The sequence below is a fragment of the Centroberyx gerrardi genome, chromosome 11 (genome assembly GCF_048128805.1).
Source record: "Centroberyx gerrardi isolate f3 chromosome 11, fCenGer3.hap1.cur.20231027, whole genome shotgun sequence".
Classification (NCBI taxonomy): Eukaryota; Metazoa; Chordata; class Actinopteri; order Beryciformes; family Berycidae; genus Centroberyx; species Centroberyx gerrardi.
The window spans coordinates 2,007,196-2,030,318 of NC_136007.1; the positions used below are offsets into that span (position 1 = coordinate 2,007,196).

The 23,123-nt window shown below is 45.5% G+C and overlaps 2 protein-coding genes across 5 annotated transcripts in view; both read right to left on the minus strand.

Moving 5' to 3' along the window:
- Window positions 1–270: 270 nt before the first annotated feature.
- Window positions 271–13,042, minus strand: ncbp3 (nuclear cap binding subunit 3). Of its 4 annotated transcripts, none has more exons than XR_013506873.1 (14): window positions 12,828–13,042; window positions 11,590–11,655; window positions 9,740–9,845; window positions 9,326–9,451; window positions 9,079–9,213; window positions 8,631–8,818; window positions 8,358–8,466; window positions 7,415–7,514; window positions 6,331–6,440; window positions 5,420–5,777; window positions 4,601–4,824; window positions 3,589–3,771; window positions 1,730–3,037; window positions 271–1,636 (listed from the first exon to the last, which is right to left on the minus strand). XR_013506873.1 is itself a non-coding variant. In XM_078286890.1 (13 exons), exons 1-13 carry the CDS (start codon window positions 13,008–13,010, stop codon window positions 2,661–2,663), a joined length of 2,238 nt encoding a protein of 745 aa, XP_078143016.1. In that variant the 5' UTR covers window positions 13,011–13,042; the 3' UTR covers window positions 271–2,660. The 4 variants fall into 4 exon arrangements, 2 of the variants coding, with proteins under 2 accessions (XP_078143016.1, XP_078143015.1); XR_013506872.1 differs by having other exon boundaries at window positions 271–1,680; XM_078286890.1 differs by having other exon boundaries at window positions 271–3,037; window positions 8,658–8,818.
- A 7,431-nt stretch (window positions 13,043–20,473) lies between these two features.
- LOC139917956 (rap1 GTPase-activating protein 2-like) overlaps window positions 20,474–23,123 on the minus strand; it is a 13,093-nt gene continuing 10,443 nt past the window's right edge. Inside the window, exons 12-13 of the mRNA XM_078286676.1 lie at window positions 21,836–21,906; window positions 20,474–20,548 (exon numbers count right to left, since the gene is read on the minus strand). Of these exons, the coding sequence (XP_078142802.1) occupies window positions 20,474–20,548; window positions 21,836–21,906 (146 nt within the window). The remainder of the gene's footprint in view (window positions 20,549–21,835; window positions 21,907–23,123) is intronic.

Below are 23,123 nucleotides of genomic sequence, written 5' to 3' on the forward strand. Positions count from 1 at the left end.
GCTTTAAGGTCAAGCTGCACTAGAGTCAGTATTATGTATAGTCAGGTCACTGTCAGTGTTGAATGGGAAAATTTGTAAAGCTAACGATGGCGGCTCCGACAACGTAAAACGTGTCGTCGGTCAAACCGGCCAATCGACACCTTTGTGTGCAAATCATAAAGAAAATCCACCAATCAGACTTCCAGGAAGAACTTTGTTATTTAGCTGATGCAGGTTGGGAGGAAACATCCGAACCTTTCAAGTAGAATCCCAATAAAAGTAGAGAGCAGATAGAAAAAGAGAAGAGTCTTTATTTAGCCTCAGTGAAGTGAGTCGAGGGATGAACTGACAACATGACTGACAGGAGGCGGTCAGTGCTTCTTACAGCTGACTGGCTCATCAACACATGGATTTCAGGAAGTGGAATTGAATTCAGTGAAATTCCTTTTTTTTTTTTTCTTCTCACCACATATGAGATTACAGTAGTGTTACATATGATCAATACTGAATATCATAACATGTTAAAAGGAACCTTTCAGGTGGGATTTGACGCAGAACATGTGACGGTAATCCAGACGTTACGACTGAATGCGTTTGATTTTATTTGATTAATAATGTTTTGATTTTTAATGTTCAGCGAGTCGAGACAAACTCTCTCAGAAGTGGAATTTCATGGAATTTAATGGACTTCGGTTCTGTTCCCTGCGGTTCACATTCAGTTTCCTCACAGCTGGGAGACTTTCACACTGCAGGACTGAACCGGATTCACTGGATTCTCACTGCAGTTCACGAGCGGATCGACTCTGACACTGAAGATCAAGTCAGACCGTCGGTTTGGACACAAAACCACCGAGGAAGAATCCATCTTTTAAAGTGTAAAAAAAAAAAATGACAGAAAAAAAAATCCCCCCAAAAAAGCTTGTTGCTGTTTTCCGTCTCCTTCAGGCTCTTGGTGTTAAATCCTCAGAGACTGAAACCGTTTGGACCCGAACCACGAGCTGCATGATGTCACTGCTGCCGCCGCCATGTTGGCTCCCACATCCAATCAGATCAGACCATCTGCCTTTTATTAAATAACTTTACTTAGAGTGACTCCTCCTGTTCCAGGCTGACCCGTCGGCTGCACAGAGAGAGAGAGAGAGAGAGAGACGTGACGCAGAGCAACAGATCACGCTTCCTCATCTGACCAGTGCTCAGGAACTTTGGTTCTCAACCTGGGGGTCGGGACCCCCCATGGGGCCACGAGATCATTTTGGGGAGGGGGGGGTCTCAAGATGATTTGTGGGATAAGAAAACATAATTCTACTATACAAATTTATTATCATGTGTAATTTTTATTTTCTCTTTCAGCCTCTTCACTGCTGTCGGCCATGTTGGACCTCAGCCTGCTTTAAACATCTTTCCTTTTCAGCGAGGCATTTCAGTCTGGGGTCAGAATGGAGCTGCTGGGAGTCAATATGGCGGCGTCAACACCCCCCCCCCCCCCTCCTCTATAGCCCAGAGTCTTTGGATTCAAATCAAATCAATGCCACAAAAACCAAACAGTTGTGGTTTTAACATCACTCATACAGAGATATGATGTACTATACAGTGTGTATGGGTCCACAGACTGAGAGACAGACTGACTGAGAGACAGACAGACTGAGAGACAGACAGACTGAGAGACAGACAGACTGAGAGACAGACAGACTGAGAGACAGACTGACTGAGAGACAGACTGACTGAGAGACAGACTGACTGAGAGACAGACAGGTTTCCTGTGCCTGTGGACAGATGTGACGCTGAACGCTGCGTCAAAAACACAAAAAAACAGAGAAAATGTCCCAAGAAAAGAAGTTTCCCCAGCAGAAAACGTCCCAGTCTGATCTCTCTCTGCAGCGTCTCCCCCTCTTGTCTCTCCTTTAAGAGTCTGTTGAGTCCGTTCCCAAATCAGTTTTAAAGTCGAGGCCTTGGCTTCAGGAGGGAGAGAATCAAAACGATGAGAGGAGAGGAGAGGAGAGGAGAGGAGAGGAGAGGAGAGGAGAGGAGAGAGAGAGAGAGAGGCGGCAACAGTCAGGTTGGAGGTTCAACTCCCACAATGCTCCGGGCCACACAGCTGTATGTTCTGTTGCCGTGTGTCACGTTTACCCATAACACCTTTAATGGAAACTATTAACAGCAGAAGGAACTGGAACAAAGTAAAGTTAGTTGCAAAGTAAAACTCTTCCTGTTTTGTGCCGTAAAGCGATCCAGCAGATTTCCCTCCAGATCCACCAGGTGAAGGAGGAACGATGGAGGATGTTTACTGTCATCATACTGAAGTCTGATGGTTCACTGGTGTGTCGATGTAGAGGTGAAACACAGAACTTTAAACCCGTCCAGTGGATGTTGGTTCAGACTGTCCTCAGTCTGTGTTCAGTGGAGAGTTTTAGTGTCCCGTGATGTTTCAGAGGATTTTCCACCTGAGGAAACTCTGGAGGAAACACTGAACACCGGGAATCTTTTTGGCATAAAAACGATCACATGTAGATATTGAGCATCGGCACAAAATGTTGATTATTGGCAGATTCCGTCCATAAATATCAGTATGGGGCTTCAGAGACGCAGACTGGACGAACCTGGATGAGTGTTGAGCCTGTACAGTTCCTGTGTGTTGTGATGGAGGTGATGGAGGTGATGGAGGTGATGAAGGTGTTCCTGTCTCAGGGCTCGGAGTCGGAGGCGTCGCTGCTGTCGCGGCTGATCTCGATCTGCAGCGACGGCAGGTTGTCCAGCCGGCTCTTCTTCATCTTGTGTGTGAGCTGCTCCTGTTTCTGTTTGATCATGGCTCCCCACACCTTCTGCAGCGTCGAGTCGTCCTCCTCCTCTTCCTCCCCCTCCTCTTCCTCCGCGCCTCGCCTCTTGCCGTCACCGCCGGCGCTGGTGCCGCCGCCACTGCCGCCGCTGCCGCCGCCGCCGCCGCCACTGCCACCGTCTCCCAGCCTGGAGGAGGAGAAGAGTCCGGCCCGGCCGGCCGCCCGGCGATCTCGCCGCCCGGCGCCGTCGTCCTCGGCGGAGCCGAGTCGGCTCCACAGACCGCCTGCAGACACAGAGACGTTCAACACACTGCTGCTGTAAGACATAAAGAGTCCTGCAGCGGAGCGATGGGAGCGCAGATACAGGCTGACACTGGAAACACTCACTGGCCAAAATAACTGGAACAGCAGTTTTCCATAAAACATAAAGAGCTGTCATGTTTGTTTAGCGAAACCTGCAGCCCCTGACTGCTGTTAACAGTTAATTGTGATTAATTGTCATTCTCATCAAAAAGCTGAGCCATAATCTAAAAGTTGCACATGAATTGAAAGTCATAAAACAGCTAGATAATCAGATTAAGAACAGGCTGTGATGTGACAGCGCTTTATATTTTATGGAAAACTGCTGTTCCAATTATTTTGGCCACCGAGTGTAAATGACAGGTAAACAACTGAACAGACTCCTGCTGCACACTGGGAGAGATAAAACTGACACACACTTCAAACAGAGAAAGAAAGACAGAAAGATGGAAAGAGAGGAAGTGAGGGAGAGAAGAAGAGGGAAAGAGGAAGAGACAGAAAGACATGAAGAGAATGAATGAATCATGTCCCGTACCTGTCTTCCTCTCTTTGGAGGAGCTGGAGTAGTGGCCTCTGGCGTCCTGGCCGGCCACGCCCAGTCTGCTGTGCACGTCGCTGATTGGCTCTCGGGCCGGGGGCGTGTCTCTGAGGGAGGCGGGGGAGGCGGAGCGTCGTCTCTCGGGAGAGTAACGCCTCTTCCCCAGTCGCTGCCTCACGTCTGCACACAGGAACACAGCAGGTTCACATTCACACACACATGAAGAGGCTTCCAGCAGCTCAGATCTTCATCATCATCATCATCATGGTTCAGTCTGCTGCTCTGCTTTGTCCATTTTAGGGGGATAAATCATTCAAGATTCATCATTCAATATTCTAAAATGTAGAGTATCCAGTCTTGTTGACCCTGCCGGTCCCGCCGGCGGGTCGATCATTACAAACTCCTGTTTCACAGCCGAGCTTTATTCAAGCACACAGAACGCTATTTTAAATTCTAGTCAAGATCCCAAGGTTTCCGAAGACACCAAACATGTCAGGCTGAATTACGGGGAAACTTAATGTAATGTTGCAGCGTCTCTTTCAGTGTTTTTTCTAACTTTCAAGCCACTTAAGGGGAAATTTAAGGGTAAACTCAGGGTGTGAGGGGTTAAAAAGCACCACATGTTCTAACTGCTGTCCACTTTTTCCAAATAGTGGATCTCTCGTGTTGGAACAAAACTCATGAAGCGAGCATAAAGTAGAACAGAGCAGAAGTGATGTGAGACACGGCTCCCTTTACTTCTGATGCAGACTTTCTTTAAGATAAATATTAGAAAGCCTCTAAATACTCTCTAATTAATAAAATACCCTCGCTAATTACCCTTTCTTTTTTGTTTCCCAGCATTTCCCTCTTGCAGGATCATTTCCGGGTCACAGGAATATTGTCAGTAGGACATCAGACAGGTGAGCAGCAGCTCCAGGCTCCGCCCCTAGTGCTGTTTTATTGGTTTGAAGCAGCTTCTCCTCCCTTTTCTAACCACCTGTTGTGTGTGAACCTGTGAGCCTCTGACCTGTCTTCCCGGCGGCGGCGGCGGCGGGCGGAGGGGGGGGCTGTCTGTGTCTCTTCTCCTCCAGCAGCTGCCTGACGTCCGTCACCTTGCTGGGAGACGAGCTCTTGGCCCGGCCGCTCTGAGGCGCCGAGTCGCCGATTCTGTCTCGGACTCCGCCGGTCGAGCCGCCGGCCGAGCCTCCGGCCGAGCCTCCGGCCGAGCCGCCGTCGCTCCGCACGGAGTTCCTGCACGATGACATGAGGAAAAGAAGAAGAAGAAGAGAAACAGGCAAGTCAGACGAAGGTGAAAAGGAAAGGAGGTACCTGAAAGAAAAGCAAGAAAGCAGGAAAGGCTACAGCGACTACCTGAGTGAGTTCATATATTTCAAATTCATCCTCCCATGGGTTCATATGTTAAGCAGCCGGCGCTCGCTCTCTCTCTCCCTCCCTCTCCCTCTCTCTCTCTCAGCCAAAAGCTCCATTTTATTACAGTTATTGAATGTTAGGAGCGCTCAGATCTTCGTGGATGATGAAGATAGAACTCAAGAGTGAGACTAAAGAAGAAAACTAACATTTTAACTGGGTGGAGCGTCACTTTAAGATAAACTGACTCCTGTAATGTCTTGTGTGTGTTTGGGCTTCAGGCAGTACACCTGACAGTCCACTAGAGGGCAGGAGGCACAAAACCTCTGCATTAAAACTCTCAGCATATCAGTGCCTCGGTCATAAATCGGCAATCACGCACCGGGACTGTGGCAGAAACACTGGGCAAAAAGGTTAGAGGTAAAGAGGTAAAGGTAAAGGGTTAAAGGTCAGAGGTCAGAGGTCAGAGGCGACTGACCGGATGGTCTTCAGGTGGCTCTCCAGCTCGTCGGCGTACATGGTCATCTTCATGCTCTTCTTGGGCGACGGGGTGGAGATCATCTTCAGCTCCAGGTCGTAGTCCATCTCATCCGACTCCGACCAGGGGGAGGGGGACCGGGACCGCCCCCCCCGGCCCCGCGTCCCCCCGGACCCGGGGCCCGCCCCCGGACTGGGACCCGGCCCCGCCCCCGCCGGGCGCAGGCTGCCGCCCCGGTCCCCTCGCTCCCTGTACTCCACCACCCTGTCGTCTGAGTCCATGTCTTCCTCACCCTCCTCTTCATCCTCCTCCTCCTCTTCCTCCTTGATGGGCTCCTCAGGCAGGTTGACCAGGTCAGCTGAGGGGGGGGGGGGGGGGGGCAGGAGAAGAAGAGGAGAGGAAGAGAGGAGGAGAAAGGGAGGAAGACAGAGAGAAAGAGAGAAGAGGGAAGGAAGAGAGAAGGAAGAGGAACAGGAGAGGAAGAGGAGGAGGAGGAAGAGGATGCAGTCAGTATGAAGAGCAGCAGCTGTGTTAACATGTTGTAATGTGAACAGGTATTGATACACATCTTGATTGTGCACTGATCAATACTAACACTGTCTGAACCTGAACTGATATGAAACAGCAACTCGACTCCAAACCCCAATCTGTGTGAAGCCTGACGTCTAATGGTAAAAAGCATGCTGCTGAAACGGCCATCTGCTATTGGCCGATCTTTGGCGCCAGGTGATGATGTCACCAAAGACCAGCCAGGTGCTCAGCTTCCCCAGAGCAACCAAAACTCCTCTTTAAATCTATTCAACCTGCAGCTCCACCTTCTTCTTCACGGTTTGTAACGCTCCAACTGGCTCAAAGCGCTGACTCGACAGTGTGTGCACGTCATATTGCAGGTGTGTGTGTGTGTGTGTTACCGGAGTGGCGGTGTGTGTATGGCGGTGTGTGTCCCATGCTGTCTCCGATCAGAGGCTTCTTGCTCTTGATGACGTCTCTCTGGATTCTGCGGGTGTGAAACCTCCTCTTCCTGAACACACACACACACACACACACACACACACTTAGTTGGAAAAACAGCTGGAAAAATATAAATATTCATCATCATCATGTTTATCATAAGATCTAAAACGAACACTGCCCTCACCTGCCACTGCTACATGCTGTTTAACAGAGAGTCTCAGCCTTTTTGAAATAAAGAACCCTAATCTAGTCCACATTAGAGACCCAGACCCCCATTTGATAAGAATTTGTCTCTTGAACCCAAATCTGAGACCATTTTTATTGCCAGATACACTTTTGTCCAGAACTCCATGACTGTCTGTGTTGTAGGTAGAGAGATAACAGAGAAACTATGATCAGAACAGGGCTGAACGATTTTGAAAAAAGATCCAATTCAGATTATTTTGACTGATATTGCAATTGCGATATAATTTGCGATATTAGAGGGAATGATAATTTTTACATCATCATTCTCATTTTCATTAAAAAACGTATTAAAATGATTATGGTGTGATTTTTGCGGGGATCTGTACCAAACAAAGATGTTTTCTTAAGTCTGTAGAATATGATGTGTAGGCAGGACATCTCTGCAGCACGACAGTATTTCATTTAAAACGGTATTTTGACACATTTCACCTTTAACAAATATTGCGCCTCCTGCGATTTGAAAATTGCAGTAGGCCATATTGCGATTTCGATCAAATTTCGATTAATTGTTCAGCCCTAGATCAGAACAGTCATTCTAATACATTCTCTAATTGTGTTAACTTTTAGTAAACAAATTAATGGTGAGGTTTAACAATTCTTCAGTTTGCCGGGGACTCCCTGGAACCCCCTCAGGGACCCCTGGCGGTCCCCGGACCCCTCTTGAGAACCATTGCTGTTTAAGACACCGGAAAACCATGAGAAACCAGAAACCAGATCGGCTTCAGGAGGCATTTTAAGGCCTTCGAGTCAGTCAGATGTTTGGGGTTTGAACCAGTGAAGAAGTGTGTGTCGTACCAGGAGTTGCTCAGGATCCCCTTCATGCCGCCGTAGTTTGGGTTTCCGTACTTCATGTAGTATCTGCTGCGGCGAGCGGCGCCCGGCTCCTTCCTGTCGTCTGCAGATACACAACAGGAAGCTCTTACTTCATTTAACATTAAAAACCTCTGGATGTGTCTGTGTGTTGTCTGTTGTTCTGTGTGCTGTCTGTTGTTCTGTGTGCTGTCTGTTGTTCTGTGTGCTGTCTGTTGTTCTGTGTGCTGTCTGTTGTTCTGTGTGCTGTTAGGGCCGTTTACTGTAGAGTCAGTTTCAGCTGTATGTGCTGTTCTGTTCTCTTCTGTCTACTAATCCGACTGGTTATGATCAGTTGATTTTTCTTTTTTCCTCTCCCTGTGTTTTTCCCTCTTCCTATCTTTTTAATAGGTTATACTATAATTATTTTATGTAGATTCATTAAACTGACATCAACCTGCCAAGGGACAACAGATGTAACTCTGGCATATTTACATTTGGTTTTAAATGTTCATTAATATACACCGTCCCTGTTAAATTAACAACACAAAAATACAGGAAAGGTCAGCCCCTGGTAATACATCACTTCTGATTGGCTGAGCGGACTGCAGCCTAGTGTTACTCTCTTCTGATTGGCTGAGCGGAGATAATGCAGGAAGCTGCTCCAGTCAAACAGCAGTTAGAAAGAGGAAGTGATGATCTGCAGCTTTGACCAATCACAATGAAATCAGTTGAAATCAAATTCAGGCCGACTGCAGGTTTCAAATTTAACTGAAGACTTAAAAGACTTTTTAATGACAAGTTGAATAAAATATAAAACCAATTTCCCCTCAAAACTGAGGCTGGGAGGTTTCTCACTAGGAAAGTAGAGTGTGTGTGTGTGTGTGTGTGTGTGTGTGTGTGTGTGTGTGTGTGTGTGTGTGTGTGTATGTATGTGTGTGTGTCTCACCGTGCGTGGCGAAGCGCAGGAAGAGTTTGTTTCCTTTGAAAGGTTTGGTGGCCGGCCGCAGCTCGTTCCGCAGCAGACACTCTCTCTCCACCTGAGACAGGTCATCCATCTGACACACACACACACACACACACACACACACACACACACACTTTCCATGTCAAAATTGCAGCCCTTGGTTTCTGTCCCAAGCTGGAAAGTGAGCTTTAAAGGCAGAAGTCTGGTGAGGTCATCGATCAGTCACTGGTACTGATCAATAACCTGATCAGATACATGATGGTTTGTTAGTGGAGTCTCTACCTGGCTCTCCTCCGCTTTACTCTTCTTCTGCGCCTCTTCGTCGCCGTCTTTCCCCTCGATCTCCTCGCCGGTCTTTTTCGCTGCCTCCTCCTCTTCCTCGTCCACCTCACCCTCTTCCTCATCATCATCCTCGTCATCATCTGACCCTTGACCTCTACGACCTGCGACAGGCAAAACCAACCAATTCAGGTCACTGGATGGACTGGTCTGTGTCTGCAGACCGATGTGCTTTAAATTCAGATCAACGCAAGGAAACCTAAGAAACAAATTCTGCAAATATCAGCTGTGTAAAGTAAAACTGATGCTACAGGATTAAAGGTGCAGCGCTCATTTTATGTTGTGTCATGGCTCCATCTGGAAGGGAACACACACACACACACACACACACACACACACACACACACACCGTTCAGAGCCTCACCCTTGCCCTGTTCAGAGGGTTTGCCGGGCTGCTCGGCGCTGCCCGTCTCCGTGGTAACGGCCTCCGGGTCGGGCATCCGGCTGGTGTTGATGAGCGCCCGGGTGGAAGTGATGTCATCCAGCCATACCACGTTACCTAGGAAACACAGCAGGGGGATTCGTATTGGGATCAGAACTGTGTGTGTGTGCGTCTGTGTCTCTCTGTGTGTGTGTGTGTGTGTGTGTGTGTGTGTGTGTGCTCCACTCACAGGACGCGTCGTCGATCCACTCGATGTGAGCCGGCGGATATTCCTTAAAGTATCCGAAGATGTCCTGGGTGCTCATGTCGTCCACGCCCGTCACATGGAGCGCCTCCAGACGCACCCTGGGGATGGCTGGGGGGCGGGGGGGGGAGGGTAGAATAGATAGTAGAATAAGAAGTAGAGCAACAAGTTCTATTGGAGGATGGTACTGTATGTTGTTTAGTTGCATTGGTGGTTGCAATTTCTTCTAATTTTAAATCGACAGTAACAGTCAAGACTGTTGATGTTTACAAGGCAGAAAAGTGTGATCCTGAAGTTTGTGTTTGTTTGGCAGCTCAGTGCCGACTCTCCTCTGTCAGGACGAAAACAAGCAAACAAACAAACAAACAAACATGTAAACAGGAAGTGAGCGGTACACACCTTTCTTCATGATGTCTTTGTCCAGCAGCACGTTCCTCTGGGCCAGGCTCACCTCCGCCTGGAAGTGGAAACGCCTCGCTCGCTTCTCCTTCCTCTCTATCGCCTCCTGGTGGCACACACACACACACACACACACACACACACACACTTTTAACACAGCATATCCCACCTGCTCGCTGCTTTCACCTGTCTTCCAGCATCATGAGCACCTAAGTGTTTATTATGGGAAGTGTCACAGGGACTGAAGGGTTTCTACTGTCAAACTCTACAAAATTAAAAAATTATATTTTTCATTTTCAGCGAGTCGTGCTGAACGCAGCGTCCAGCAGCGACGTCCGCTGGACAAGAGCCACACTGAGGCTAATGAGGAGCAGATTGTTTTGAGAGAATCACATGTAAAGTTATTATAAAGTTAACTGTTAGGCTATGTTGACATTATGTCAGTGTTAGCTTAAGTTCTGTCTGAATTGTTGCTATTTAGCTCCGATAGCAAGTAGGTTAAATTAAAGGAGAAGTTCAGTGATTTTGTATATACACAATATAGATCAAAAAGCGGCAAACTTATCCTTTAAGTAAGTTTGTTAACTCAGTTAAGTCGGTCCATTAAAGTCTCCATGAAACAAACTCCCATTCCTTTTCTTTCCTGGAAAACAGAGTATATTTCATGGTGACATCATGCTGCACCAGGAGGCGGAAATATACATTTCTAACCAATAAAACCATCGGATTTTTGCACGGCCCCGCCCCTCCCATCAAATAAAACTGCTGTTCTCTCCCTGACTCGTCTTCCATTGGTTTAGACTTTTGCCTGATCCGTCCCTACATCATGTCCCGCCCCAACATCCTGTTTCAACAGGAAATGCATAAAATCCAGGAAGTAAAGACGCCGTTTCATTGGGTCTTTAGGTCAGTCCGTTAGCAACTTCAAACCATTTCCTTCATGTCATTATAAACCACGACAGCACTGCCATCCTGCCTTCACTTACTGGAAAACACTGTTAGCTACCAGTCAGCTGGTACCAGTTTGACTTTTCCAGTGCCATGCAGACTAAGTTGAGTTTATTCATGTTTGCATCTGACACAGAAAGTGGCAGACAGAAGACATGAAGTGTGTGTTATTTATGAATGTATCCTGCTGAAACCCTGGAAGGGAACCAGCAGCCTGCAGGTCGGTGCCTTGCTCAGGACCAGGTCCAGTCAGAGACACACTGTTAAAACTGACCTGGAGTCTGCTGAGAGCCAGACATCACAACACTGAAGCTTCACACAGACTGACGTTAACAGAGGAAAATGGATTGAAGCTCAGTGGTTTCTCAATCTCAAACTAATTGTCTCAGCTTGTGTTGAGGAAACTGTGGTTTGATCAGTCCTCAGTCTCACCTTTGACCCCTGGTGGCACCAAATAACGGCACTGAGAGTAACGGCAGTGCAGTTCATTAATCCAACCAACTACAGGAAACCACCCCGAAATGGAAGGGATTATGGGTAGGAGACGGAAAGCCTAGCAGAACAAAATGAAGTCTGGACTGATGCTCATATTCAGATATTTCTTCATGTGTTCTTAACTGGTATGAACACCACAGAAGAAGAGACAGACATGTCTGTCATGTTAGATAAAGTTACAGGAAGACTAGTCTCTAACCTGCAGGATGACAGGTTCAAACTGTCCAATAAACTAGCTGCTTGTTGAGTCATATGACTTTTGTTTCCAAGGCTATCATTGGTCAGTGTGAATCTAAAGGATCTACATTTCCCACTCAGGTTCAGACCAAAGGAAACCAGCAGCAGGAGGACTGAACCCTGACACAGAGTTGAATCCAGTGAGCTGGAGGATCCGGTCTGTCTGGTACCTTGGAATTGACGTCGATCCCGGTGATGAAGGCTCCAGCCTTGTTCTCGTAGCGCCGGCTTGTGTCCTGCAACACAAAACACATCAGCACAGGCCTTAAAGGATTTCTATGAGAACATCACTAGCCTAATTCATTCCTGTTTCCATCTTCCCTCATCAGTCCTGCTGTTGGTCTGCTTCTCTCTGCTTGGACAGGAAACTGACACCTGCATCCCGAAAAATTCACTGGTCACTTTGACATTTTACCAGCCATCAAGAGTTTAAAGCTCCAGATGCAGGTGGTTGGATACCTGTGGAAGTTACCAGCCACTGCCAGCATTTACCTGCATCTGGCTGACGGCTTTTGGCAGCCGGAATGAAATATGAGTCTGGTTACACAAGAGAAAGTGTGAAAATGAAAGCAACTGTAGAACTACCAGAATATAACCGCACACTTTCTCAACGGAAAACACAAGAGGTGTCGACATGTAAAGACATCTAACAGTTAACTACATTCAACAGTTGAGTTTGACATTTTAAGACTTACCTGCAGACAATCTGTAGCTAACACCGATGAGAGACGTTCTCTCATGTGAATATGAAAGTCAGGCCAAACTCCAGTCAAAGCTCTAGCAGTTTAATGTTGCCTTAAAGTGTCTGAAATGTAAAGATAGCCCACCAAGCAATACAACTTCCAATAAAATATCTACTTAAAGAATTGGTTTACTCTGCTCGTGTACGTATGTTGGAAGAGAACTGCGGGAATAACAGGCGAACCAATACTAAAAGTTGAAATGTTACTGAAAGAAGTGCTGCTTGGTGTATTGGAGGCATGCCGAACTGAAGAGCGGCTCCTAACGATTCGTAAAAAGTCTTAAGTCACGTTCAACCTGCTGTGTGCCTTTACCGACAAGCAAGGCAACATTAAACTGCCAGGTTTTGAACGGTTCAGCGTGACGTTTTCTCCATACGTGAAGAACGGCACGTTTCGTCAACCTAGCAACAAGTGAGTGGAATAACTGCCTGATGCTAAGCTAACGTTAGCTAGTAAACAAAGCAACTCTGTATGATAAACTGCTGTTTGTCTGTGTCAAAAGCAGCTAACCGTACTGAAATGTTAGCTAGTAACAGCCACGGTGCTGACAACTCCTTCCCAGCGAGCCGGGAGTCGCCGTTACCATACACCGACACTCCGCGCTGTTCCCCCGGCCGCGAGAGCAGGCCAGTCCCCGGTCTGACCGGGCCTAGGCGGACACTCACCGGCAACAGTTCTTTGAGGGAACGGTTAACGGAGATGTCTTCCGCCTCCAGCTCTCCCTCCTCCACCTCCATCGGCTCGGATTCGCGGGCATCTCTGTCCGACTCGGAGTCCGAATCCGAGTCCGAGCGGTCGGAGCCGCTGTCGGATTTCACCGACACCCGTAAGCTACGCACGGCCGCCATGGTACTAGTTGTAACGGTTGCGGTTGTTTTCGTGACCCGGCGATGGTCGTGTGCTTCTGTTTCCGTTTGGGCGATGACGCTGCGAAAATGCCCCGCCCACAAAACGTGACGTAAAAATACAGTTGTTTATTATAGAGAGCCTAAGTCCCTCCCCTTCCGGTGGACCACCATGGGACCTTATTTCGGAAAAAATACGTGCAGTAGTCAACGTCGAGAGACAAATAATTGTTTGATCCTGTTTGAATTGTGCCATGAATTACACATATGATGTTTTGTCAATTTAAAAGATAATTTTGCAAGTCAAGAAAGTCGCAATTTGTCGTAAAACTGTTGAAGTTAAAGACTGTGAAAATACGCAATTAGAAAGACTACACACCCAAAAGTCGCGTAAGTGACGTCATAACTTTCTCTCTCCACAAGCTACCCAGAGCCGCTGAAGCTCAGTCCCTCTCAGAGAGCAGGAGTATTATACACAACCTGGAAGGTAGACAGGAAGAACGGATTTAATTTTTTTAGGATAGGTTTAGTACAGTGGGGGCTAACGTTAACGATGCCTGTGTGTTTCCTATGTTTCCTTCCATGTTGGTGTCGGTGACGTATATTGTGCGAGACGAGAGATGTAGTTCACTGAGCGGTTTCACACAAAACTAAACGTTACTTTACTGTTTTACGACAAACTGCGACTTTCTTGACTTGCAAAATTATCTTTTAAATTGACAAAACATCATATGTGTAATTCATGGCACAATTCAAACGGGATCAAACAATTATTTGTCTCTCGCTGTTGACTACCGTACATATTTTTTCCGAAATAAGGTCCCATGGGGGACAGCGGAAGGGGAGGGGCTTAGGCTCTCTATTACATAACAAAATAGTTAGCATCTCAATTACTTCCAACAGTATTAAAATTAACAAACTTAATGGAGAAAATGCACACTTTATGCAGTTTCGGCATGTAAGCCAAAACGCTCGGTGGTAAGCCAATATAATAAAGGCTTTTTAATATTTTTCACTGCAAAAACTGTGCCTTGGTATTATTTTGGAGAATGGCCCTTTTTTAACATTTGCATGTTCCAGTACTAGAGGCCATGATCTGTCTCTCTTCATGATCTAGCTCCCTGGTTTCCAACAAAAACTGTTTAGACACCAGCAGCTTCATTCTTTTATGGACAGTTCTTTGTATCTTCTCTTCTTCACTGGTGTTTTCCACAGAAAGCAGCCAGGATCCCTGCTGTTTGGGAATGTAAGATTCCCTCTAGCTTCAGTTCTGATCACTTTTTCTGTGTTTCATCAGATCTTTAAAGGCGTCCCTTGTGATACTATTTTGACTGATGCAAACTAAACATAAATTTCCGTAGAGCCAAATCATGCAGATGCCTTAAGCTCCCTCACTACTTGTCTATTGGCTATCAATGATTGGATGAACACACATTTCTTAAAACTGAATGAAGATAAGACAGAAATACTTTTGGTCGGCCCCAAAGCCAAAAGAGAAGAACTCTCCACAAGACTTGGGAACCTGAATCCCTGGATCAAATCAGAAGTAAAAAGCCTGGGTGTTATCTTAGATTCTGATCTAAGTTTTAATTCCCATATAAACAAGGTGACCAGAACAGCATTCTTTCATCTTAAAAATATTGCCAAGGTGCGGCCCTTCCTGACCCAGAAAGATGCTGAAAAGCTAACTCACGCGTTTGTTACAAGCAGACTGGACTACTGCAACGCCCTTTTTACCGGCCTCCCAAAAAAGTCTATTGAGAGGCTTCAGCTTATCCAAAACTCTGCAGCTAGGCTTTTAACAAAAACAAGGAAGCGAGAGAAGATCACTCCGGTTTAGCTGCATTGCTCTGGCTCCCAGTGTCCTTTAGAATTGATTTTAAAGTTCTTTTACTTGTATACAAAGCTCTTAATGGCTCAGGACCGGCCTACATTACAGAATCCCTGCTGTTCTACATCCCATCAAGACCCTCAGGTCTTCTGCTGCTGGTTTGTTAGAAGTACAAAACCCCACTCAAAAGAAGATTGGGGATGCAGCCTTTTTTAACTCTGCTCCTAAACTGTGGAACATCCTGCCAGAGAATATTAGAGAGGCTCTGTAAGTATTTTCAAACGACTGTTAAAAACGTATCTTTTCAGCTTAGCTTTTAAATAGCCTTCATTTTAACTGTTTCTGTTCAGGATCCCAACAGAGCTGACACGGGCAAGTACGAATTTTCATTGGTCTTGTCCGGGTAATGCTTGACAGGATCCAAAAGAACTTGCACATGAGTGAACACTATATGTGGGGGGGACAGAGCTTTACCCTGTATGATCCTCATCCATCTGTGGATGAGGAGGTTTTTGACCAAGAGGAGAATCTGTGATCCTCGTCTGCCTGAGGCAGTGAGATCTGACGTAAATATCGGATCAAGAGTAGAATCAGGAAGGACAGGGGAAAAGAAAATGAAAGAAAAACATATGGGTTCACTCACAATGTGCATCTAAAAGTGGGAGTATTTGTTGTGGTCTTTTATCTTTCTATTTTACTTGATTTGATTCTTTTAATGCAATGCATTTTGCTTGTTCTTTTATATGAATTTTATCTTTTTATCTGTCTTTTATCTGCCTTTTATTGATGTAAAGCACTTTGAGCTGCATGTTGTGTATGAAAGGTGCTATACAAATAAAGGTTATTATTAAACAGATAACTCAGTCAGTCAGTCATGATTTTTCTGCCGGTACAGTGCTGATGGACGACTTCCTTCGATTTGAGTTTAGAGGGATTTTGTTCTGCAGTCTGTGGGATTTCTGGACTGAAACTGTCAGTTCTTCTTCTCTGTCTTATCCTGTGTGCAGAATTAACCTGCTTGTGTCATGTAGGTCAGTGGTTCTCAACGTGGGGTCTGTGGACCACCAAGGGTCCTTGGGGGATTCCAGAGGGTACCCAGCAAATTGATGAATTGTTAAACTTCATCACTATTTCACACAATTAGAGAATGGAGAAGAATGACTGTTTTAGTTTCTCTGTTATCTCTCTACCTACAATACAGATAGTCATGAAATTCTGGACAAAATATATCTAACAATAACAATATTCTCAGATTTGGGTCCGAGAGACAAAATCTCATCAAATGGGGTCTGTGGCTCTACTGTGGACTAGATTACTGGTCCTTGATGTGAAAATGTTTGAGAACAACTGATGTAGGTCTGCTCCATGTCAGAGTTTGGGAAGAACGAGGCAGAGCGTCGACACAAAACACATCAGTTTATTGAGCAATTGATCCATTGGCACAGACTGAGAGAAGTACAAGGCAAATCAACACCGACAGAGTTCTGAGTGTAAATGAAACCTGGTGAGGAAACAGGACTGAAATACATTCACTGAGAGGAGAGGAGGGCACGAAGCGAACAGCGCTGACGAGCTGTTTCAGAGTACAGAGTCCTACTGATTAAAAGACTTTGGCCATCGCTGTTTTCAGTGGCAGCCATGTTGGTTCCACAGTCCTGCTCTAAACCTGCCTTCACGTGTTATCGGATATCGGAAAAACTAATTTCCCACTTGGAAATTTCACATGAACGGCGTTCAAATTCAGATGATGAAGCCGGAAAGTCTGAGAAAATTTGCTACCAGAGTTTCCAAATTTGACGCAATGATGACCTTTAACCTTTACAGTGTGGTACATGGATAGAAATATAAATTTGAAATGTAAAGTTCCACATATAGTTGCTAACCTTCTATGCTAACTAGCTAGCTAACATTGCCAAATATCGTTGACGTTTTTCCCAGTTGGCAGCCCATGTATATGAGGGGGGGGGGGGGGTTATCATGTCACCCCGTTCGTTGCGTTGAAATCTGACACGACAGAACACACTGAACACCGCTGCGATTTGATTTGAAAACTGAATTTTTTACACAATGTTTCATTGTGTTGTTTATAATTTCACCAATTCAAAAACAACTGCTCCAGTAAATTCTGTGCAAAATTATTTCGTATTCATCAACGCGAGAATGAACAGGGAGATTTTCTAAAAAGTTAGTAAGGAACGCAGCCAGCAGGGGCGCTAGACAATACCCCCCCCCACCCCCCGCAGCCCCACCCACCTGTCAATCAATAGCTCTGGTTCCAGTTTCTTGACGGTGTAAAGTGACATCAGATGGACAACAACAGAGCAAAGTGCAGAAGTCCCTTATCCTCCAGCATCGAAGTACAGAAACTTTACAACATCTGATTTGAACATTTGCATCTGAGAATTTCCCTTCATGATGCGTCACACAGAACAGACACACAGCACATAGCAGTCAACGTCTTTAAATTACGTTACATCTTCCCTCTCATGATCCCTTTGAAAATAATTGTGTACACAATCGCTTGAATAAATTACAGGTTTTTTTTTTGCAAAAGGTATTAAGACACAAGATAAAGGATTCACACCTGAAATCAGATAGCAAATCAAGGAGAATACGATTAAAAAATAAATACTTTGTGCTTTCAGTGCAATCAAGACAATTAGAATCATGTTTATATTCAGTTAGTGCCCTGGTTGAGATTGTACATATTTAACATCCACAGAGGAATATCCACAAAGGTATTGTGTCATTTTAGTGCAAAATATACATTTTTCTGTCAGTTTTTGCATCACAGGTTATGCTACTTCTTTCTGCACGCTAACCTTCAGACAGTTAAGAATACGCTCTGAGAAAGGATCATTTTCAACACCTTTGTCTTCAGTACAATATATATTAATAAAAAACATGTTGGGTCAACATCTATATGTGATGCTCACATAATGTAAACAACTGCATCAGACACATTTTGACTGCTGACTTTTTACAGTGTAAATTTACACTGTATGACTGTGTTGTGTTTTGGGGTGTGAACAGAGATTTTCGGGGGACGGAGCGGGACTCGTTCGGTTTCCATCACCAAGTCATCCACACTAATCATGTGTTTGCGGAAGACACTTTTCACAATAATTAACTTATTTTTTCACAGATTGTAGCTAAAAGGAGCGTAGCTACGTTAGCTATGTCTGCTTTAACCGTTCCATCAGTGAAAGGCTAAAGTCTTAACATGCTAACATGAACCTTTTTGTGCCATGCAAGTTAGTTAGCTACCATGTTAACTAACTTAATTTCTATAGCTGACTAAACTTATTAATATTTAGCCATCCATCTAGGTTAAGTGGCACGGTAGCTAATGTAAGTCGTAGCTAACGTTAACTAACTTGACATGGCACAAAAGGTTCATGTTAGCTAGCTAAATTAACAATGGCTAAACCTGCAAGTGTTTGATACGTAGTTGTTTACATTATGTGAATATCACGTATTGTTACCTTGTTAATACATGTTGTATTGAAACCACACAGTTGTGATGAAAACGACAAATTGTTGAAGAGCGTTTGAACAAGTCTTGGTCAACAGTTTGATTGTAATGAGTTGTACTGCAAGCAGTGAGCAAAATGTTCCAGGTGTCGTTCATACTGACAGGACAGATGGGGCCGAGTCTTCTCCTACAGACACATTTATAAAACTGAACATTATAGAAGACTTTGTGAGCCCTGCCGCTGAAACGGCTTCAGAAATAAACTTGACTACGCTTCACTTGGCTTCGACTGACCATGGACAAACTGTGTCAAGTTGGCTTCATATGGAAAGTACGTGCAGACACCGTATCCTGTCCTGATCAACATGATTGACAGCCGTGTCACTTATGAAACAGACGAAGGATCCATTTTCCGAACAGAGGATTCAGCTCTGATGCTTCAGCTCTGCTGCACAAACTCTCCTGAAGCCACAATGAAACAGCAGCACGAGCATCTTGCTTCTGTAATTTGACAGATTTCTGGTCGAAACAGGATGTTGGGGCGGGGCGTAACGGGGGGAGGAGTCATTCAAAAGTGTCTGACGGTGTAAACCAATGGGAGATCAGTATCAGTTACAGAAAGGCAGTTTTATTTATGGGAGGAGTCTGTGATGGTTTTATTGGTTGGAGTTTTCCAGGAAGTAAAAGTTATGGGATTTTTATATGAAAATATGAGAAAATAAAAGTTCTTTTTGGCCATTAATTGATAAATTGGTGTATATTATGGAAAACCCTAACCGGAGATATTTCTCCGTAGGTGCGGTTAGTTTAGCCGTTAATAATCGCCAATCACTTAGTGTTGCTTTAAGTCTTTAAGTATGAAGTGTGTGTGTTTCCTGTTCAGCATGAAGCCGCCGGACGCTGACTGACAGACGGAGAGACGAGGCTCTGGAGGGAAAACAGGTTCGACTGACGGACGACAAACCACTGACTGTCTGTTGTATCTCTGTGTGTCTGTACTGTCGGAAGAGCATTAGGGCCGCTGTAGGTGATGTTTTTGTTTTACAGCAGCCAGGGGGAGGGGGGTAAAAAAACTCAGAATTTCTGAGATTAAACTTCAGAAATTTGTGGAAAAAAACAAAACATTTTTTCTCGGAAATTTCAGACTTTAATCTCAGAATTTTTTTGTTTTTTCTCGCAAATTTGTGAGTTTTTTCTCGCATATTTCTGACTTTAATCTCCTAATTTTTTTTAGAGTTTTTTCTCTGAATATTACCCCCCTCCCCGCGGCTGTGGTAAAAAAAAATTCACCTACAGCGGCCCTAATACTCTTCCGTAGTACTGACCCTGCATTCAAGTGATGTCAGATTGTACTTTTCTCCGAGTCGGGAATACGTCACAACTCATTCGAGTCGTTCTTGCTTTATGTTAACGTTAGCAGTCGAGCTAGCGACAGCCTAGCTAGCGAGCAATCTTCGGCTATTTCAGTGGATTATGAATGTAAACACCACAGGAAACTGAATGCTGCAGCACTATAGTTATCAAGGAATATCCATGTCTTTAAATTTGTACTTGTGGTTCATTTTCGGCTTTAATGTACGAAATTTCTCATGTTCTCGTGCGACTCTGCGATCTGTTCAGCCATGTTGGAAAGAGTGATGACGTCACGACCGATTCCTGCTGCAGCTACAGTCCTGATGTCTCCGACTTGACCATCCGACATGATAACGTTCATGTGTTCATGTGGCACTTCCTGGTCGGAAATCCTTCGGACTGTAAATCTGACACCACCTGACTGCAGGGTGAAGGTAGGATGCAGGAATTAGGCCATAAGGCCATCTGACAGAGCTCAGCTCTGCCTTGGTCCTCACCAACCTCTTCACTCTGTAGTGTTGTACTGGAACACTGAGAGAGAGTGTGTGTGTGTGTGTGTGTGTGTGTGTGTGTACTCAGAGAAAGGTCCTGTACATTTAGGTTCTAAAAGGTACAAATATGACAGGTGGCTGTAAGCATGCACAGTCCTGAAGGTGCTGACAGGAACCTTCTGTTAGCAGAAAAGGTGCAACTGATACCGCTGAGCCCTGCAGGGGGCGCTGCACTGCTGCCGGGCCTCTCCCTTCCTCCTGAGTGTGTGTGTGTGTGTGTGTGTGTGTGTGTGTGTCTGATAATTCATCACTGTCTCTAGTTGCGTCCTCTTCCTCTGCGTGGACAGGCAGACATCTTGTCTCCTTCCCCTCCCGTCGCCTCAGTGAGCTGCTGAGAAGGAAGAAAAGGGAAAGAGAAGAGGAATGAAAACATCAACACTCTTCAAAACAATTCAGCAGCAGGACTAGTTTTTTATATATAGTCAGAATCTGCTGTGTCGGCGCTCCTTTATGTGCTAGAAGTGATTTTCAGACTGTTCCTCCAGACGACGGCAGTGAATGGAGAGAGAAAAAAACACAATTCTCCAGTCTGCTCTACCGGAGCAACAGATCACAGAATCACTGATTTGGGGGTTTTATCATGGAGGAAGAGACACGACCCAAGACTCTACCAGAGGAACACAGAGATTTAAAACACTGATGCAATGCAACAGGCAGTAGTTGTCATTGTGGTTGTATTCGTCTTTGCAAAATAAAGTACACCATACATGCATAAATACATAACAGATACATACATGATGCAAACCTCCCGTTCCTCTCCTCACCATCTAGTGTCCCTGCTGAAGACAGAGAGGCGTCAGCAGCGTTTACAACAGTTTACAACAGTTTACAACAGTTTACAAAGGTTTGAGTCACATCAGGACACACAGGATCCAAATCAGGACTGTCAGTTTCCCCTAAATATCAAATTCAACTGTGAAATGAGTCAAAGTTGACTGAAATTCGAATACTGATGGTAAAATGTACACGGTATTGACACATGAAAGCAGGGTGCAGTGAACGGACAATATGTTCTGAACAGCTTCTTTATTCACAGCGTGTGATTTTTTCCATTCAGTTTCTTGAAAGATTTGAGTTGCTGTGCTGAGTTTTGACTTTTCCTGAGGAGAATCAAATATGTGACGTGAGTTGGAGGAGTTTGGAGAAGCAGGAATCAGGCTGAGGCCGCTAACAAGCATGTGTGCTAACAACAAACTACAGGCCAGGAGAAGAGACGGAGGATCAGATGTGCGTTCATGAGCATCAGATGTATCGGAAAAGAGAATTTCCTACTTGGGAATTTCACATGATCGTCCTCCAGAGTCGGACGATGAAGTCGGAAACTTGGAGAAAATTTAGCTGCCCGAGTTTCTGAGTTATGACACAACGGTGACCTTTAACCATAAAGCAGCGGCCAGGCAGCCAATCACAGCCCAGATACAGCAGCATCCGGCCTGCTGATTGGCTCTCGTCTTCGATAGACTTGCTATTCTTAAGTAATTCTTGAATTAAGATTTAAGCAAATTCTTGCTATTCTTTTATGAGCGTCCAAGGCCAAATATCAGCACCATGATCCTGCCGGTACAGTATATCCAACACACACACACACACACACACACACACACACACACTCTCTTACCGCAGCAGAGTGGCTCAGCTTGTCGAAGCGAAACTTCAGGTTGGATCTGGGAGAGTTTTTGTTTTTCACCTCTGGAAGCGAACAGAAGAGAAAATCTCAGCGTCAGAGAACACACACACTCTCCAGAAGACACACACACTCTCCAGAGCACACACACACTCTCCAGAACACACACACACTCTCCAGAGCACACACACACTCTCCAGAACACACACACACACACTCTCCAGAACACACACACACTCTCCAGAGCACACACACACTCTCCAGAACACACAGGAGATGATGAAGGTGATTCTCAAAAAGCAGCTTGTATTGTCAAGCTTCATCCTCTCTGTAACTGGAAGCTCCACCAACAGAACGACGTGTTCGGTTGAAGAACCTGGTTGAAGAACCTGGTTGAAGAACCCGGTTGAAGAACCTGGTTGAAGAACCTGGTTGAAGAACCTGGTTGAAGAACCTGGTTGCAGAACCTGGTTGAAGAACCTGGTTGAAGAACCTGGTTGAAGAACCTGGTTGCAGAACCTGGTTGCAGAACCTGGTTGAAGAACCGGAGGTGTGTGTTCCACGGACGCATCGATCTCATTCAGAGACGCCGCGACTGCTGCCGAGTTTCCCTACTATGACGCTTCCGCTGGGTAGAACCCGGAAGTGTGAGAAGGGTCTACTGATGTGTATATTGTTAATATTTGTTATTTATTATTGATGTGTATATTGTTAATATTTGTTATTTATTATTGATGTGTATACTGTTAATATTCTCAAGTTGTGTTTGAACCAAGCGTCCAAAACCTCAGGTGAATTTTGAAGCCAGTGAAGTGTGGGCGGCGGCAGCAGTTCCTCTAACGTCCGACAGGTCGCCGGTTTACGGGCCAATAGGAGGCGGAGCTGCGGCTCTGCGGACGACCCAAACCCCGCCCCCTCCGCCTTGGCTCCGCCCTCTGCCTCTCTTTGGCTGCTCTGGCTGTAAACACCGCCAACACAATCTGCAGCTTCAAAACCCTTCAGAAGACGACGGAGGAGGAAACTCACTGTCTGTGGGTTGAAGATGTATTTGATAACTAATATTTCTTATCTATTGACAATATCCCACTTCACCTGGATCCTGTGACGCTCCGCTCATCTCTCAGCATCACTTTGACCTGATTAATTTAAACGTCCATAATCGGTGCGTCGGAGCATTTCAGTGTGCGAGCTCTGTTTCATTTTCCAGAGCAGAACTCGGCAGTAAATGCCGGTGAAGGAAACATTAAAGCACCTTCCTGACAGTCAGAAACCCTTCAGTCCG

Bases quoted from the DNA above. Each gene is read 5' to 3' on its own strand.
- ncbp3 (XM_078286889.1), bottom strand. From the start codon at position 13,010: ATGGCGGCCGTGCGTAGCTTACGGGTGTCGGTGAAATCCGACAGCGGC. The intron at 8,819-9,078 runs GTGAGGCTCTGA...TGCCTGTCGCAG, and splicing joins ACCCTCTGAACAGGGCAAGG to GTCGTAGAGGTCAAGGGTCA. The intron at 8,467-8,630 runs GTATCTGATCAG...TGTGTGTGTCAG, and splicing joins CTCCACTAACAAACCATCAT to ATGGATGACCTGTCTCAGGT.